Here is an 18,994-nt window from a genome sequence, read left to right as displayed (position 1 = left end):
TGGAGCCCGTACCTCGGGCTGCGGCCCCGGACTTCCCGAGCCTCCGCAGCAACAGTTTTCCAGCCGGAGAACTACCGCCAACGTCTCCTTAGAAAACGCTCCCCTGAACCCTGGGGCACCAAAGCCAGGGACACGGAAGGAGATGGAGCCTGGCCCCGGGCACGGCGAGGGGCCATGGGAGAAGGGCCAGGAGGAAGGACTGCAAACGTCGGGCTCAGAAGATCTCACCCAACGAGAAACTTCCCGAAGGCGCGAGCGAGACTGCGCGCCCGCTTCCAGGGGAGCAGCCCCGATTCCCCCGGCAGCTGGTGCGCAGCCGGCGACCGGCGCAGGCGAGGGGACCCGAGCGGCGGCCGGTCCCGCTCCCTGGCGCGATGGGGGTGGCGGGGGGCGAGCCTTAGACCGGCTTACGCGGGTCCCTCCGCACCCAGGGTCCCAGAAAGAGGACCAGGAGGGTCCCGTAGGACACACCCCGGGCACTGGGCGGGGAGGACACCTCGAATCCAGGCCCCGAAGGGACGCGGTGGCGCAAACAAAGTTGGGGCGCAGAGACGCTCGGTCCGTGGGTCCCCGCGTCCGCGCGCCCCCAGCCGCGGCGCGCCACTACTTACACGAAGACCCCGAAGAGCAGGGCTCGGACCCCGATCTCGATGGCCAGCTCCCGCATGGTGCGGCCGGAGCAGCTCCCAGGGCGGCGGCGGCTGGTGCTCTCGGCGGCTCTCGCAGCTCGACCGGCGCCGGCTCGCCAGACCCGGAGCGGCGAGGGAGGCGCGCTCCAGGCCGCGGGCGGGGGCGGGAGGCGGGAGGCGGGCGCCGGGCGGGGGCGGGCGGGCGCTGGGGAGGGCTCAGCCCAAACCACCCGCCGCGGGCCAGGGGGCTCGCGGACGCCGCGTCCCTCGCGCCGGCCGCTTCCCGCCCCGCAGCCCCGCGCCGAGCTGGGGGCGCCCCGGGGACTCCCCGCGCCCTGGCGCCGAGCGCCGCCTCCGCGCCCTGGTCCGCGCCGTGCGCCCGCAGTCCCGGGAGGGGAGGGGAAGCCCGGGGAAGCCCCGCGGCCGCCGCCGCCTCCCCTGCGCGCTCCCCGGCTCCCTCGCCAATGGGCGGCCCCTGCGCTCGGCTCCCGGGGCAGCGCGCTCGCTGGGTCCCCGCCTGCGGCTGCTCTGCGACTCCAGGCTCCGCTTCCTTCTCACGCTGTCCAGCCTCGGGCTCCCGGCTCACGCCCGCACGTGGACAGGCGGCCGAGGCGCGCTGGGGGACTCTCGGGCCCAGGAAGCCACCCCCCCCCCCCCGGCACCCTTTGCGCCTGCTGAACGGAGCTCCCTCCCTCCCGCTTTTTGCTCTCCCTACCCCTTTCCGACCTGAAATTCTTCCTTTTTTTTCCTAAGAAGTTCCCCTGAGAACACTCTCAGGCTTCGTTTTGCCCTCAGGAACTGCCAGCCAGGCTCCAGCGCCCTGGCACACAGACTAAGGGCAAAGGTGACCCTGGCTCCTCGCCAAGCCACCAGCGCCAGGCAGCCCCCGGGATGGGGTTCCTCCGACTCCCACTCTCAGCATCTTCGGGCTGCTGCGCTGTGAAAATCAAAAAAGAGACTGGCACAATTCCCTGCCCGCGACAGGCCATCCGGGTCGCTCATCGCTGATACAGCATTCAGTCCAGAGCACCTGAGGCAGCTGGGGCTGCACGTTAGACCAGGAGCGTCATCCTTGGGCTTCATAGTCAAAGGCCAGACCATCATCCCTGGCTGGTGGCCTGAGGGTCATGACCTCAAGGCAGAGCCCAGAGGGAATTTGGCTTTGTTTTCTCATCACCTGTCACGAGTAGGTATATTTCCTTTAGCTTTAGTAATTTAAACCAGATGGACGCTCAAGATGCAAAGTTCACATTAACCATTAATTTGTCCCAGATCTCATAAGTTTTAGGAGAGACCCAGCCAGGACTCTGTGAGCTGGAGAAATGGATTAGAAGGTAGTCCCTGGGAATGAGGAGCCATATCTCAGTCTTGGACAAAAGGGGGAGTAGGTAGGAAGAAGAGCTTCGGAGAAGGGTTCTCCCATTAGCAAAGGACAGACAGACTCTACTTCCAAGTGGACACATAACAGACCGAAGCAAGATGCCTATGCCCAGACATCTCAGGGTCTAGGGACAGAGAAGCAGGCAGAGGAAGAACAATCCTAGTTCTGTGTGGAAGGAACTTCATATAAAGACCCCAGGCAGGAACTGCATCTGATTTGCCCATCGCTGTGCACCCAATGCTTGGCACACTGTGCTTGTTGAGTCTTTGGTGAATGAATAAATGAATGGACCGTATGCCTCATCTGGCATGTGAGGTGTCAGGTGTTGGGGGAGTAGGAAGAACTTGGAGGGAGGAGGTGTGATTCTGTCTTGGGCCCGGCAACATCCTGGACACAACTGGACTCCCATAGGTTGGCAAAGTGGTGCAGGAGATCCCCTAGTCAACCCAGTAAACTCTAATGACCCAGATCTGAGACTGGCAGATGGCCATATTCCAGGAAGAGATACTAACAAGAGCCCACGTTATTAAACATCACTTACCGATAAGCATCAACCAACCAAGTGCAGCCCGTGCAATGCTGTGTGCTAGGTGCTAGGATTCATAATCCATATCTTCCCACAAGAAGATAGGCAGCCAGAGAGTCATGAAGAAATGCCAAGGAACTATGCAAAGCAGTATTAATAAGTCCAAAGAGGGGTTTCAGAAAACTGAATCACTCAGAGATCAAAGGTTAAGAGTCCTTCCTTTGGTCTGGGATGGCCAGGGACCTAGCCTTGTAGAGCACGGTTGGTTCTTGTAAGCAGAGCAGGAAAACACACAGGGAGGAGATCCTGGGTGAGGGCAAGAGTACAGGTGAAGAAGGTTAGGAAGGGGTTTGGAGGATACAGTCGGTCCCTCTCCCTGGCAGAGCAGAGGGGCAAACCAAGGGTAGGCTCATGGGGGAGAGCTAGTTGCAGTATCCTGCCCACCAGAACCTGTCACCAAGATCACAGAATTAGAATCTTTGTGCCATGTTATGTTTCTCATTTGTGCTTGTATTAGAGATGCCTAGAGAAGGAGTTTGAAAGGGCAGGTGATCTCATTGCTGTAGTCATTAAGAAGCGACTTTGAAACATGTACCTCTAAAGAGCTGCCCAGTTCAACCTCCCATCTGATGCCTGAATCTTTTCTATTGGTTCTTCTCAGCTCTCTGCTCCATCTGCACTGTATTGGCTTCTGTCTCAGATTCCTGGTAGTTGCAAGTTGGCTGCAAGAATCCCAGCTTTGCATGCTCTCAGGATCAAATCTGGTGGGAACGACCTTGACCTTGATCCCAGCGCTCCCAGCCAAAGTGTCACTGAATGTCATTGGCACCGCCCCACATGAACCAATTACTGTAGCCAGGGAGTCGTGATGGATGGATTGTCTCAAGCCTGGATAACAGGCTTGATCCCTAAGCGGGGAGTGGAACCTTCACCCTAAGCCCCTGAGCTGAGAATGGAGAAAAGGTGGACCCACAAACGGGGACTGATACTTTGGAGTAAGGAAATTGTTTGGTGTGGAACAAATGAACAAAGGCCAGCACATCCCCTTGCATGCCAGACACAGGCAGATTGAAGACAGCTCACATGCCCCATGAGTTCCTGTCTAAGCCCAGATTCTTTCACCAATGAATGAGTTATCCTGGGTGTGCTGGCCTTTGTCAATACAGATTTGCAGGACTGCCTTTAACCAAAGCCGTGATGTCCCCCAAGGCTTGTCCTCTGTGGCCTGGTCTCTTCCTCCCCTCCTTCACTCCTGTCGCCAACTCTGTCATCTGCCCCAAGGATCTCCTTTTTCATTTACCAAAGTTGGCTCTAGCCTTCTTCATTATATCAGTCTGGATCAGGATATATTGTGGGCTCTCCCTCGCAGAAGAATTTATAATTTAAGGGAGGTCATTCTTGAAGGGCAGACAGGTTCTCTCCCCAGTGAAAGGGGACTGAAGATGACATTCTTGGTATCCCAAATCCCAGAGAGCAGGCTGCCACTTCCATGGGTTTGGAGGTGGTTGGCTCCAGCAGCTGTACAGCTGTGGACATGTGCCAAATACTAGAGCTCTCCAGAAGTGCCATATTGCTACCCCAGCAGACAAATGAATTGACAAGGGAGCGAAGAAATGAAAGCAGGTTAGATAAAGCAATCCAGTCAAAGCACCCGGGTGCCCAGCTTAGCAGCTCCTGCTGGGTCTTCATAAGACTTCCATGGAATGTGATGTGTTCTCCAGGGAAGGAAACATGGATCAGAGCTTCTAGCAGTTTCAGAGACTTGAGCAGTCTTTAGAGTCTCACTCAATCATAAGAAATAACATAAACATGTCCATCCCTTGCCTAGACATAGTGAGCACCATAGCTGTCATGCGTGAGACTGATCTTTGAAAAATCACATCAGGATGTAAACACTCAAATGACCACAGCTTCCCCCATCCCCAGTGCTTTGTGGCCACACGCATCTTCAAAGTGCCACTCTGGGGAAATCTCTCTTATTTTGTATTGAGCTTATGAGCATGTCAAGAAAGTCCCCTTCATCCCTCCATAATCCTGCTTCTGCTCTTGGATCTTTTTCTAATCCTCAAGCAGTATCGTGCAGTACAATGATCCCATATTGACCAGACTTTTAGCTATTTCCAAAAACCAAAGCCACCTTTGGAGAACACAACTTTGCAACAATTTCTTATAACCTCATTTCCCACAGTTACGCTTTGTATGTCAATGGCAGCCACCTAACTGCTCTAAGATTGGGACATGGCAACAGATAGCCAGCACGGTGCCCTCAACTTCAGAGACCCACACATCCAGGCTTTCCACTGTGGTTGCCTGGTACAAACTTGCGGATGTGCCTAAAACACCAAGGAACCAAGAGGAAATTCAGGAGAGGTCATCAAGTTCAACCTGGTCCATGAATGTCTTCCCTAATAGTTAATAAATATCTGTCTTCTTGAACACCTCCAGGGATGTGGAACTCACTCACCTCTCATTCCATTTCTGGAGAGATCTGGTGGTGGTGGTGCTGTTTGAGAAGAAGCAGCCTATATCCATGGGTCCAAACCGTGCTTTATAGACCACATGGGGGTGAATTTAATGCCTATTCCTCTACGTTACAACAGCCCTTTAATTACTCTACAACTAGAAAGAGAGAGACATGGAGATGGGGTGGGGTGAGGAAGGGAAGGAGAGACAGAGAGAGGCAGAGAGACAGAAAAAGAGAGAAGCTTTCTTTTCCAAACTAAATATTCTCAGTTCTTTCACCTTTTCAAGTTGTAATATTTATAAGACCTTTGAGGATATAGCACTATAGATTCAACACTGAAGTGCATTAAGCTAAATTCTACCTAATAAAAGAAAACGTTCCTGCTTCCAGGAAAGATATAAGGCACACTGAAAATGATTTAACCCCTTCCTGTCTTTAGACTACTTGTTATTCCGTCTAAGGAGAAAAATGTGTGAATTAATGACATTTTCAGGGGAAAAAATATTCCTTTGCTTCTTAGAAGGCTTTAAGTTAGGAACTTTCTTCCCTAGCAGGACTTCATCTCTTGTTTTCAAATTCATCACGTGAGAAGTCAGAATATCACTGCCTTTACTTCATCCAAAGAGAAACCTCTGTGTGGGAGCCACCCGCATGATTCTCACTGACATAGATAATGTGGCACAAATCGGGATCCTGGGATATTAGTGCAGGGAAACAAATTGAAGATATAGAAGCCGATGTACTCAGGGCACCAGCTGGTTCTGCTCCCTTGCTTAGACCCCGGAGTCAGGGACAGGGCCAGGGGCAGGACCAGAACTCCAGTCCGTCCTTCATAGTCCTGTGCCCTTTTGATGACATCCAGCCACATCTTGGTTGAAATCCTATTGTGGTTTTGATTTGTGTTTCTTTGATGGCGAGTGATGTTGAGCATCCCTTCATCCATGTTTGCACCATTCTGCCATCTTCTTTTGGGAAGGACCTATGCATGTCTTTTGCCTATTTTTAAAATTGGGTTTCACTTTTGGTTATTGATTTGAAGTAATTTTTAATATATTCCGAATACTAGTCCCCTGTTAGTTATGCCTGTTACAAATATATTCTCTCCATCTGCGCCTTAACTTTGCATTTTCTTAACAGTACCTTCAGCATAGCACATACTAGTAATCTTGATGGAGCCAAATTTATCAATTTCTTCTTTTATGGTTGTTCCTTTTGTGTCCTAAGAAATCTCTGCCTACTCCACATCTGTGAAGATTTTCTCCTATGTTCTCTTCTAGGAGCTTTGTAATATTAGCTTTTATATTTAGGTCTATATTCTATCTCAAATCAATTTTTGCGCGTGCCATGAAGTCGGGGCTGAGGTTCTTTTATCCCCTTAGGATGTCCAGTTCTCTTTTCCAAACTCCCGCCTCGTTTGTAAAGAACACAACAAATCTTTGCACAATGAATTGCCTTGGCAGCTTTGTCAAGAGCTGAGGATTTGCGTGGGCTCCCCTTGATTCTTTTCATTTCCTCCCCCCATCTCTTCGGGGTCCTGCTCTGCGCTAGCCAAGCCCAAGGGATGTGTACAAATGTTCATAGCAGATTGATTCATTATAACCAAACACTGAGAAAAACCCACATGTTCATTAGCAGGAGAATGGATAAATCATGGTGTGTTCATGAAATGGAATACTCACCATTCAATAATAAAAACGAAGGAGCTACTGATACATGCAAATACAGGAATAAGTCTCAAAGGCATAATTTTGAGCAAAAGAAACCAGACATAAAAGAGAGCATGCCATATGATTCCATTTATAGGAGCTTCTAGAACAGGCAAAACTGGACTCTGGCGATAGAAGCAAACTGGTGGTTACCTCTAGGTGGAGACAAGAAAGTGGCACAAGGGAACTTTTGAAGGTATTATACTTAACTGAGATGCTAGATACATGGGGGCATACATTCGTCAGCATCCATCCAACTGTACACTTTAAATCTGTCTATGTATTTAATTGTGTGCATGTTACAGCTCAGTTTTTTTTTTTTTAAGAGGAAGAATAAAAGAAAACCAATAGTTCAGAGGATGTGGAGGAAATTCTCAGTGGGATCCCTCAAGTAAACCGTGCCAACTCCTTAATTCATCCCAGTATTCTGCCTGCCACCGGGTCAGATGCACTCAGCAAAACCCGCCATGGTTCTCTCGAAGACCCAAACTGAACTGTTGCTTCTAGGAAATATTTGGAAGTGCTCCAATGCTCCTTGCAAGTTGGCGCTCAGATCATAGTAAAAGTTGTGGCCCCCACTGCTGATCGGATAGGACCGGTGAGCTCAGCACTTCCTGGCCATTCTTTTGGGGAAAACTCTTCATTTGTTTTCAGGCTCTTAGCCCCCATAGCCAGAAATCTTCCTCCGGTATCTTGATGTGCTGACCACCTTTCTACCTTCACAGGAAGGCATGGACAGCTCCGCCCAGTGTCACCTACATCTTGTGTCAAGGGAAACCAGCCTATTCACCCTGTCAGTCCTTTTCCCTCAACGCCACCTCTGCCTTGTGAGTGCTACAAAAATATGCATGCATGGAAAGAAAAATGTTCTCCTTTATAAACCAGGTGCTCCAGGTCATAACTGCTCTCCTGGGAATGGAGTCCGCTGCGGGGCCTGTTCAGCAAGGGCCAGGGGAGCAGGTGTCTGTAGAGGATACCCGGGGAGGTAGGTAGGCAGGGCCTCTGACCCTTATCCACCCTTGCTGAAGGCTGTCATTTCACGTCCCAAGCTTCATTCATGTAGCAATGAAGGTTTTCCTCTTCAAAGATCCCCTTTTGGGGACGCCTGGGTGGTTCAGTTTGTTAAGCGACTGCCTTCGGCTCAGGTCATGAGCTCAGGGTCCTGGGATCAAGTCCATGTTGGGCTTCCTGCTTAGCGGGGACCCTGCTTCTCCCTCTCTCTCCACCCCTTCCCCCTGCTTGTGCCCTCTCTCTCTTTCTCTCTCTCTCATGCTCTCTCTCTCTCTCAAATAAATAAATAAAATCTTAAAAAAAAAAAAAACAAAGATCCTGTTTTGAGGAGCAAATTCTCCCAAGTGAACTCACACCTCAGGCTGTTTGTGAACAAAGATGTCTTCTTTTCCGTATCAGTCGGCTATTTGGAGAACGCTGGCCCTCGCATTGACTCCTTTGATCCTCAGCATGAGCTCATGTGGAAGAGAATGTTTGGTTTCGTTGTTGTTTTTGTTATAGCCACCTTTTTTTTTTGTGGAAGATGAAACTCAGGCAGTTGCATGACCCACCCAGACCACTAAGATGGTGAGGCACAGAGTAAAAGCGAAGGGCAAGCCTTCCCATAAGAGGTCAGTGCCCTTCCTGGCACGACATGCCCCGGGCCCGCACTCTCCCGTGGGGACTGACTGACTGCTAGGAGAGTGGACCTGAAACCAGGACCAGTGCCTGGGGAAGGGAGGGAGGGTGTGTGGGATGGGGGCTTGGGGCATGAGTAGCAGGGATTAATGACAGGAAGGAAGGGGCGACCAAGTCCACGTCCACCTGCCCCACAGGTTGGCATATCTGTTCTCCAAGAACCTTGTGTATGCCAGGTCCTCAGAACGTCCTTGTAGCTGAAGCTACTTCAAGTCTTCCAGGCCAGCAGGTGAATCAATTATGATTTCTCTAGTAGTGACTGACAGAAAACCCCACTCAAGTTGACCCAGACGATAGTATCCAGAGGGAAACTCTGGGATCAGGCTCCGCTTGATCAGGAACTCAAACAATGTATGAAGCCTCGGTGTCTTTGGCGCTATCACTCACTGCTACTTTTCTATTCTCTCCATCCTCAGATTCTTCTTTCCCTCTGTGGCAAGTTGACTCTGGTAGCTCCAGCTTACAGCCTCTCAGCTTCAAGTTCAGCAGAGATAAAAGAGAAAGTGCGTGTGTGTTTGTGTATGTGTGTGTGTCTCAATAGCTTCTGCAGAAATCCTGACATTTGCTCTGATGAGCCCAGTGTGGGTCACATGACCATTGTGGCTGAAGATGTGGGGTGTAATTATGCTGATTGGGATAACGCTGGGTCATAGACCCGTCTCTCAAACCAAAGGATGGAGAGAGGAAAAGGAGTAAAGCCTTAAGCTAAAGTCCATTACTCTGGGTGATCAGATATTGAAAAGGCAAATTTCAAATGCCCACCACACAAGATGCCCACCACATAGATCTCACTGGAAGATAATCATTAGCACAGGACTGCTTTTCCATTTCCTGTGATGTCCCCTTGAAAAATACCTGGCACAGAGTAGCTACTCCATAAATATTAGTATTTGTCATATGGAGTGACATAAAAGTGAATGAAGCTTCAAGCATTGGGGGAATCTGTTAACTATGGTATTACATGATATTGTCTTGCTCATCTCTTCCTTCAGCCAACCCAGATCTTAGGGAAGAGTTGGGTCCACAGCTACATCCAACAGCCACACCTGTCTCACCTGTCTGAACGTCCATTTGCCCCTTGAGCTTAAAGGAGACAACACGGTATTTTCTGTCACAGTACAGGTGACATTGATGAGTTTCATAAGGATATATATATATCCTTTATATATATATATATATATATATATATGAAGACTGCATTTTGGAACCCAGCTTCTAAAAAAGTCTTTCCACTCTTTATTCTCCTTCAAAGAAACTAAGGAGTCTACTGTAGGGGGACAATGTGTTTAGAACAGCAATGGATGGACAGACATATACCTTGCCACGGTGGTCCCAAACAGCACAGGGATTTCCAGAGCTATGGCCCTGTATCTGTACAGTCTTTTCATACATAGAACATAAAACTACCTCCTTCCTGAGAATAAAGTCTGCCTTACCTGACTTTCTGCCAACTTCTCCAGCTGTGACTCCCAAAGCTAGAAAGTTCCCTAATCATGATATATGTGTAATGCTGGGATTATAGTGAGTACACGAAACTCCCATAAATTATTTGTAAACTTTGGGGTATGTGTTTCTTTTTCTATGAGGTTATATCATTTTTAGCCGACTCTCAGAAAGCTGGCCTCTTGCCATCACAGGGGATCCCGAGAATGAAGCTAACATGGAGGAAAGCAGAGGTAAGATTTGGGGACCACTGCCATCATATGAGGCCTCGAGACAAGCTCTGACTAACACTGTTAACAACACTTGGGCTTCCCAGTTATATGAGCCATCACCTTCCTGGTTTTGTTTATGACAGCTTTATTAGGATTTTTTTTTTTCTGTCATTGAGACCTGATTGAATCTTTCTATCTATTACATTAATCACAGAGCGTTTGCCAAATATCTGCCATGTGCCAAGGACCACGGAAGGATATGTGGGGGACACAGACGTTACAGAGGCCACAAGGGTTCCATTAGGAAAGCAAGATCAACATCCACAAAGCAAGAGGCTAATGACTGAGTGCTACAGTAAATGGTACACGTTGGGAAAATAGTTAAAAGTGGCTATTCTAGGGGCGCCTGGGTGGCTCAGTTGTTTAAGCAGCTGCCTTCGGCTCAGGTCATGATCCCGAGGTCCTGGGATCCAGCCCCGCGTCGGCTCCCTGCTCCGCGGGGAGCCTGCTTCTCCCTCTCCCACTCCCCCTGCTTGTGTTCCCTCTCTTGCTGTCTCTCTCTCTGTCAAATAAATAAATAAAATATTTTTTAAAAAGTGGCTATTCTGTCCATCCATGAGTCATAGAATAAAATCCCACTCCAGAGTGACTCCGTCCCTCCTTGGCCTCTAGTGGTCACGTGCGTGACCAGGAATGGTCAGTGCAGGAAAGTAGGAAAGAGTGGTGTCACCAGCCCAAAGCTGGTCTCTTGCCATTTTACCTGAACTTCATCTCCGTATTCAATTCACAGGTCTGTTTTGTAACTTTCCAGGACACAAGATGTTCTGACACTTGAGTAATAAGTGATATTCACAAGATGTTTTCCCCTTCTCCATGCAAAGGATGCTAATGAAAATGGGTGCCATATCTCCCCTCTTCCCAACCTTTGTCCAAGTAGGAAGGTGACAGCCCTCCCTCCCCGGCAAGTTCCTCGTCATTAGATCTAAACACTGACAACATCTTTAATCTACACAGGAAAAAGCAATGTGGAGAGGCCCACAGCCCAGAAAACTTTCCTTGGTTTTGTCCTGGTAAAGCGGAAACAGGTCTATGATAGGCCAAGGTCCCAGCTGTCTCACCAGGTAGGGCAGCCAGGTATCTCTGTAATCACTAAGAGTCATCTCCAAAGCAGGGACCTTGGGGACGGGGTAGCCACAGGGGTTTGGCCTGCACCAGCAAGAGCTGCACTGGTGTTTTTAATGCAAGCATTCACAGTTCCAAAGAATTATTGGCAATAGATAAAAATTGGGAGACATTGGACCTCTGTGGGAGACAGATGCTGTAGATTCTACACATCGAACGGCTTGTTTAAAAAAAAAAAAAAAAAACGGAAACATGATTGTACATGATTCTTCACCAGTTTTTACCAAGTCCTACCGGCATGATGTAGACAAAAAGACATGCTGTTCCCGGGGGAGAAAGTCCCTCATTTCCAGCCTTTTCTCATTTGCGCCATTAGGAGCAGTTGATAAATTCACGGAGGGAAGGAGGAAGAGCACACGCCTTGCAATTAGGCCCGTCAGAGGTGTGGTTTTGATGAAGCCTTGGAATGGGACAGACCTGGGTTTGAACCTCAGCTCTGTCCCTCCTTCACTGTGTGACCTTGGGCAAGTGACCTAACCTCTCTGTGCTTCGGTCTTTATAAAACGGTGGTGGTTATTAGAGCCGCCTCGCGGAGACTTGGGGGCGCTGGGCGAGACGAAGCACGGAGGCGCTGAGTGCCGCGCGTGGCTCGTGGCCAGTGCTGGGAAAACGGAGCGGCAGGTTTTGCAGATGGAAGGAGGGAGGGGCTGCCATTTCTGCGGGCCGCGTGCCAGAATGTGGTGCTTTCAAACCTGGCTCTGCTGCAGGGCTGTAGTCAAATGGGTGTTGTTTTAAAATATGTTTTAACCACTTCAGAAGCTGTAATAAAAAAGAACATACACCTGCCTGGATGGCATGCTACATCTTAACACATCCGGGGAGCTTGGGTGGCTCAGTGGGTTAAGCCGTCTGCCTTTGGCTGGGGTCGTGATCTCGGGGTCCTGGGTTTGAGCCCCGTGCCGCCGGGCTCCCTGCTCAGTGGGGAGCCTGCTTCTCCCTCTCCCTCTGCCCCCCACCCTGCTTGTGCTCTCTCTCATGCACATTCTCTGTCTCCCTCTCAAACAAAGAAATAAAATCTTTAAAAAATAATAAAATAAATCTTAACACATCCAAGAAAGCCAGCGCGTGAACTGGTGCAGCCACATAAGCTCATTTTCGTGCAAACTTTGGAGAAAACCCTGTCTTCCTTCTGACTTTCGGGGGAAGGTGGCATGATTAGGAGTACTGCACTCTGCACTGGTCGTTTGACACTTTCTGGGCTCTGCCCATTCCATTGCACCAGATGCACAAATGCAGACACCACTGTCTGCCCAGTGCATGCCCTTGTCACTTTGCAGCAGTCAGCTGGGCAGCAACAGGTGAATGCACAGGCATTCACACCATGCAAACTGGACAAACGTCCCATCAAGGTAACCCCGGATGCCGGAGCTAAGTTTCTCATTTTCCAGAAGGTTCCGCTGCTTCTTGCTTAACTAAGACTCCTGGAATGCAAGTGGTGCTGGTTCCAGACCTCGGGAGCTTTCCCGCTGAAACTGGCCCCCCTCCTTGGAGGGCAGGGAGAGCAGGAAGGAAGAGGCAGGCCACTCCAGGTGGAGAGGCGGCACATTTCAGAAGCAAAGGAACTTATATACGAGGCGTGTCTCAGAAGCTGGGAGATGAGTAGACTTCCAGACCTGCCTGCCAGAATCTTAAAAGTTTATATAGAGGCGCTAACTAGGCTCAGTCACATGTGCTGTTTCTCTCCAGGCTGTGCTCTTGACAATGGATCCCACTGCGAGGACGGCAGGCAGAATGTGCATTCCAATGACAGAAGAGGGGGTGAGAAGCCTTCTCGATGTCCTGCTCTCGGGTGAACCGAAGGTCACATCCTCTCAATGACCTTCCCCAGCAAGTGGTTATCAGATCTTGTTAATGACTCAGTTCTGAAAAGAAGTTACTACCCATCTCTCATGCTTCTGGAAGTTTAACTGAAGAATATATACTGTGATTGCACAGTGCTATCTTAAGGATTTTACTTATTTGAGAAAGAGAGAGAGCGTGAGTGGTGGGGGGGGCGGTGGAAGGAGCAGAGGGAGAGGGAGAAGCAGACTCTGCACTGAGCAGGGAGCCCAATTCGGGGCTCGATCCCAGGACCCTGAGAGCAAGACCTGAGCCTAAATCAAAAGTTAGATGCTTTACCTACTGAGCCCCCCAGGCGCCCTGTGCAGTGAGATCTTAAAAATCCCTTGTTAGCATCTGTAACTACGTACCTGTGTGAAAAGAGAATTTTGTCTGTCTGTGCAATCCAAACAACACACGGCGTGAGTAGGATGCTGAGGGGAAAACAAGTTGCTGATCTCCCGGCCCTAACAATAGTTAGTTTGGGTTCCCCTAGAAGCCCACCCTGAGGCAAGGGTGTGAGTGCTTGTAGCTTATTTAGGAGGTGATCTCAGGAATTCCCATGGGAAAGTGAGTACATGAGTCAGAATAGGGAGGGCGGCCAATGCAAGGTCGTCGTCAGGCAGGTGACACTGTGGGCGGTTCCACTGGAGAACTGGAGTAAAGCGTGTCTCCGAGTCGCCCCTGATCCTTGACCCGGGAGCCAGGGTTCTACCATCTATCAGTAGGTGTCACCCCTGGGACACCAAGAGGGTACTTCTGGGCACTTCTGGCCTTTTCTGAGCTCTAGCCAAGCAGGCGACAATGACCAGAGAGACGTCAGCACCCAGTTGCCGGTGTTTGCAGCTGGAAACCGGGAGACCGTTATATAAGAGACGGTGAGTACGGGCGTGGGAGGGGGGCGCTGGGACCGTACCCGCTACTCTCCCCCTCCACAAATTTTAATAACGGTTCCAGGTGCCAGACACCTTGCCCACAACACCTCACACGATCCTCATGCCAACCCCATCCCTGTTTCACAGATGAGAAGACTGAGGTGTAGAAATTGAATGACTAGCCCTTTGAGGCCATCCAATACACTGTAGACCCAGCCCTCGGACCCAGAGCTGTCACTTCAAAATCTCTGTCTTTATCACTCTGCCAGATGTCAGTCTTATTCATTCTCATGTATGATGTTAATTAGCTGGTTACTCTGTTTCCTATCCCATGGCAGATGAGACACAGAAAAAGCCAGAGAGATGCGGCAGCCACGTGTCAGCGCTCAGAGATGGCAGGTGCAGCCTTGCTGTGGCCCCGCTTGGCCTCCTGACAGAGGCCCCACTAAAGTAATCACATCAAGCTTTAAAAGCTCCTCTTTTCGAAGGAACATAGGCATGTAATGTGGTTTCTGAAAGACTTCCAACAAGCATCCTGAGCAATGTCCAAGTTCGTGCTCTGGAAGAGTCTATTTCCATGATCTGGATTATCCAGGCCCTGGCAGAGCTGGGGAAATGAGGTGTTACAGTTGCTCATAATGGAAGCTCTAAACCAGCTGGATGAGCTCAGAACCCAAGAAGAGAAATGGCTGAAGGGCCGAGGGGATCGTTTTGGGGGGAAGGCTGTTTGGCCTCTCGGATTAGCAAACCCTCAGGCCAGCCAGAGGGCAGCAGGGACAGGCCTGCAGCATCTGCGCTGCAGGGGCTGAGGCCAGTTTTAGGGAGAGGCTATGAGACCAAGATTGAATCAAGAGGGGAGCGGCATAAAGAGAAGACACCTCCTTTTATCTTCAAAGCCATTTTCAAAACCTGAATTCGAAAACAGCCCAGTCTCTTGGGAAGTGCTGCCCAGGGGGGGCTTCTGTTGGCCAGTTTAAAGGGGGGAATGAGGCCAAGGCACCCTGAAGGGGCCAAAACCAGAAGGAAAATCATCCTTTAACGCAGGTGCTCTGGTCTGACCACCCACCACTGCTCTGGAGAGTTCTACAACTTTGAAAACCTTCCTTTCAAACAGAATAGGTTGATGACCATTCCCTTCCATCACAGCCTTGGAAACGGGAGGCATAGAACACTATGATTCTCATCTGATTTCTTGCTCCTACAGATTCATTAGCAGGTGGGAGGGGAAAATCCCTGCAAGTTGCTCATAAACAAGCCCCGCCCTGTGATGCAGGTCACTGCTACCTGGTGACTCTCATATCTATGACAGAATAAGTCAGACAGTTAGGCAAGCAGAATCAGCCTCCCACTTGCACGTCAAATAAAATTCACCAGAAATTCCCTTCCACCCCGCCACGGTTTAGCAGACTGCGATTACACACTGTGAACAAAGTAAAGGCAACACACACACAGGAAGCGACATACAATGCAAAAGACTGAAGCTGACAAGAATATTGTTGTCTCTGTCCCCATTATTACTATTTTCTGTGGCTTCAAATCATGTGATGGAATTTTTTTTTCATATGATGGAATTTTTAGATCTCATTCAATTGGGAAAAAAAACACCACTGACAGGATTTGCTAAATGCCTCCTTGTGGGGGAAAAGGTGAGAACTTCTAGCCTGAAGGGTTTCATAAGAAAAGTTGGCCCCAAGAGAAATTATGAAGTGCTTGGCCCATGAAGAGTTTAGCCACATGCTCAGCCCATCTCCTGATGAGTGTCTCTCGAGCAACGGACAGTCCCTTGCTAGCTCTGGAATATCAGACCAGACTCAGCAGAGGAAGATGGGAGGGGGTCATTGTTTTTTATTAAAATCCCCTGCTGGATGGGAATAGCCCTGTGCTTAACTCACTGAAACTACACTGTGTGTAATCATTGTTTCAAGTAACATCTTCTTTCATTAAGATATAAGTGTCTATAAACTTAAGTGTCGAAGCATATGGAAATTGCTGTATGCTCAACTCATTGAAACGACACTGGGTATGATCCACCTTTCAAGTAAAATATTCTTTCATTAAAATATATGTGTTTGTAAACATATATGTTGAAGGATAAGGGATAGCCCTGTACTTAACTCATTAAAACTACAGTATAAAAAATAAAAAGTATAAAAAATAAAAATTAAAAAATAAAATCCACTGCTGGAGGACTGGTAGACCCACGTTCGGAGCAGTGGTATTCACAATAGCCAAAATGTGAAAGGAACCAAGTGTCCGCCCAGGGATGAATGGGTAGGCAAAATGGGGTGTATTCCACACTATGGGATATTATTCAGCCTTAAAAAGAAGGAAATATACACACCATGGCATGGATGAAGCTGGAGGACATGAAGCTGACTGAAATAAGCCAACACAAAAGGACACGGATTATGTGACCACTCAGATGAGGTCCCTACACTAGTCCAATTGGTGGCGTCAGAAAGTAGAATGGTGGCTGCCGGGGACTGGGGAGGGGAGAAAGGGAAGTTAGTGTTTAATGGGTGTAGAGTTTCAATTTGGGGAGATGAAAAGGTTCTGGAGGGGATGCTGTGATGATTGGACAACAGTGTGAATGTACTTAATGCCACAAAACTGTGCACTTAAAAAGAATCTAAGTAGTAAATTTTGTGTTATTTATACTTACCACAACAAAAAAATCTCCTGTGGGAACAATTTAATGTCTTTACATCAACCCAAGAACCAAGCACAGCAATGATTCCCAGCATCCCCCAAAACTCATCTTGTTTACCACTCTAATTCTCATTTGCATACATTTGCATTCTCATTTGCATGCTCACCTCCTCTTTCCTGTGGCTGACAGGTGGTCTTCCTTGGCAACTGACTTTTTCTAAGTTGGAAGCACCAACGGAGCAGACTTTCCACTGGATGTAAGAAGTTAGGGGGAAAAATTAAAACAAAAATGGTTATAATATTGGAACACTCTCAGCTTCTTATTTTAAAAATTTGGCATAAAAACTCATATTGGGTTGAACTTTTTAATATAGAATAATAAAAGCTCTGATTTTTTTTTTTAGTTAAAGATTTTAGGCACGCGCAACTTTCTGTTAATAACCAAAGAGCAATTTATGTTAATTCTCATGATACACAAGAAATTGAAAAGGTCAGAGAAAGGGACAATGTTTCGAAGTTCTCTACATGTTATAAATTCATTCTTTGTCTTAATGCCATCACCCATATCTATCTGTGGCATTTTTTCACTTTCCTCCTTTCAAAAGGGATTTCTGTGCCAGCAAAAAATTACACAGAAGATCCTAAAAAAATAAAAGCAAAGGAATATCTCCCTTTAAAAAGAGACAGAAGCAAGATTTTCGAAAGTGTGCTCCATGAAGTATCTATATCAGAATCACTAACGTGCTTATTAAAAATGCAAATGCCCTAATGAATCAGAATTTCTGGAAATGCTGGCCCTGGATCTGCTTTTTATTAAATAAGCCCCCTGGGTAGCTAAGTGAAGGCCTGACTGAGGCAAGATGATGGATAAGAGAAAGTTTGGTTTTGGTCCCTAAGTTCTCATGTCAAAAGACTGTCTAAGTGAGGAGCAAACATGCCCCAACTCCCCACTTCCAGTGCTCTGACAGGCTCCCATTGGTTGGCTTTGAGGGGGACAGCAGATCACTGCTCCCTCAGGACCTTTAGTTAATGAGGACAAAAAAAAAAAAATAATGGCCAACCTAGCACTAGAGTTTCAGTTTGGGGAGAGGAAAAGGTTCTGGAGTGGATGCTGCGGCCAACTGTCCTCCTTCAGCATCTCTGACCTCGCTTCTCTGGGGGTTGCCCTGACCAAAGCTGCAGCCAGTTCACACCCTGTTCAACCAGCGTCCCCATTCCAGGTCCACTGGCATGTCTGGACTAGGGTGGGCAAATGGATCTTCATCTTGAAGATGAAGCATGAAACATATCAAGCACTGTTTGTGGATACCTTGAAGGCTGTGGCCAGGGGAACGTGGAGTCAGGGACCAGCCTCCATGGATTTGCAATGTCTGACACAGGCTGAGAGGCACAGGACAGCTTCGGGTTTCCAGTACCCCATCTCTGCTGTTGAATTGCTTTAAGACAATGCTTTTCATGCCTCTGTGAATTATTTGCTGATTTATGTAATTCCAAGTACTTATATAGCACTTCTGTGGTCAAGATAATCTTCTAAGTGCTTTATAAATATTAACTCATTTCATCCTTATAACAACACCAAAGCTAAGACTGTTTTTAATCCTCATTTAAAACTGAAGCGACTGAAGCACAGAGAGATTCAGAACTTTGCCCACAGTCACACAGCTGATAAATGGCAGCTCCAATTCAAGCCAAGGCAGTCTCTCCTCATAATTGGCACCAAGCTATTTAAATAGGGTATAGATGAGTTAATGGCAAAACAAAGTACATCAATAGAAACAGTGTATTAAATTCTGGTTACTGTTGCATGTCCTCAGGCTCACTCTCTCTTTGTTGCAGGAGGAGATTAAGGAGCAGTTTTGGGGAGTGTTAAAAAAAATAGTACAGAACCGAAGCTTCCTCACTGATATCACCAGAACTGAAAGAGATTTGTAAAATGAGTAGCTTTCTTACTTCGTGGATCAATGTTATTTAATGCCACAAAAGGAGCAATTAGGGCTCCCTTTAGGAAAACAACCTAATGACAAATTTTTGCTTTGTGCTTAGCACACGTAGGCAAGAGTAGTAAAGGGGGCAGGTTTGTTTCTTTTGTTTTGTTTTTCTCACGGTTTAAACTTCTTCTTGATAATCACGTGTGCTATTAATTCACTGAAAAGAACTAACTTTTTTTTGTGCAAAAAGACATCTCAGCTCTAGTCACATGATTGAGAAATCTCTACAAGTTGGGTCCAAACTCAGAAAGTGCTTATAGTTGAATATTTCCAGTCAACACACAATCATGGGTTGATATTGCTCTAGGACTATGGTTCTTAACATGTGGTCTCCGGGCTAACAGGCGCAGCATCACCTGAGGACATGTGAGAAATGCACGTTTTCTGGCCCACCCCAGATCTACTGAATCTAAAACTGTGGACTAAAGCCCA

The 18,994-nt window shown here is 48.2% G+C and overlaps 1 protein-coding gene across 7 annotated transcripts in view; it reads right to left on the bottom strand.

Annotated features, from left to right (window-relative positions):
* Positions 1–18,994, bottom strand: part of PLPP4 (phospholipid phosphatase 4) — a 158,383-nt gene that overhangs the window by 120,171 nt on the left and 19,218 nt on the right. For 3 of the 7 annotated variants that reach the window (XM_027596266.2, XM_027596264.2, XM_027596265.2), the window contains exon 3: positions 16,742–16,825. Coding sequence is in view for 4 of the 7 variants with exons in the window: in XM_027596262.2 (XP_027452063.1) it covers positions 612–667 (56 nt within the window). In the remaining 3 variants the exon portion in view is untranslated. Of the gene's footprint in view, positions 1–611; positions 769–16,741; positions 16,826–18,994 lie in introns of those variants that run through there. The other 4 variants (XM_027596262.2, XM_027596268.2, XM_027596269.1 and 1 more) reach the window with 2 other exon arrangements.

The sequence above is a fragment of the Zalophus californianus genome, chromosome 15 (genome assembly GCF_009762305.2).
Source record: "Zalophus californianus isolate mZalCal1 chromosome 15, mZalCal1.pri.v2, whole genome shotgun sequence".
NCBI lineage: Eukaryota > Metazoa > Chordata > Mammalia > Carnivora > Otariidae > Zalophus > Zalophus californianus.
Note: the sequence above shows the minus strand (reverse complement) of the source record. Positions and strands in the feature narration are given on the sequence as shown.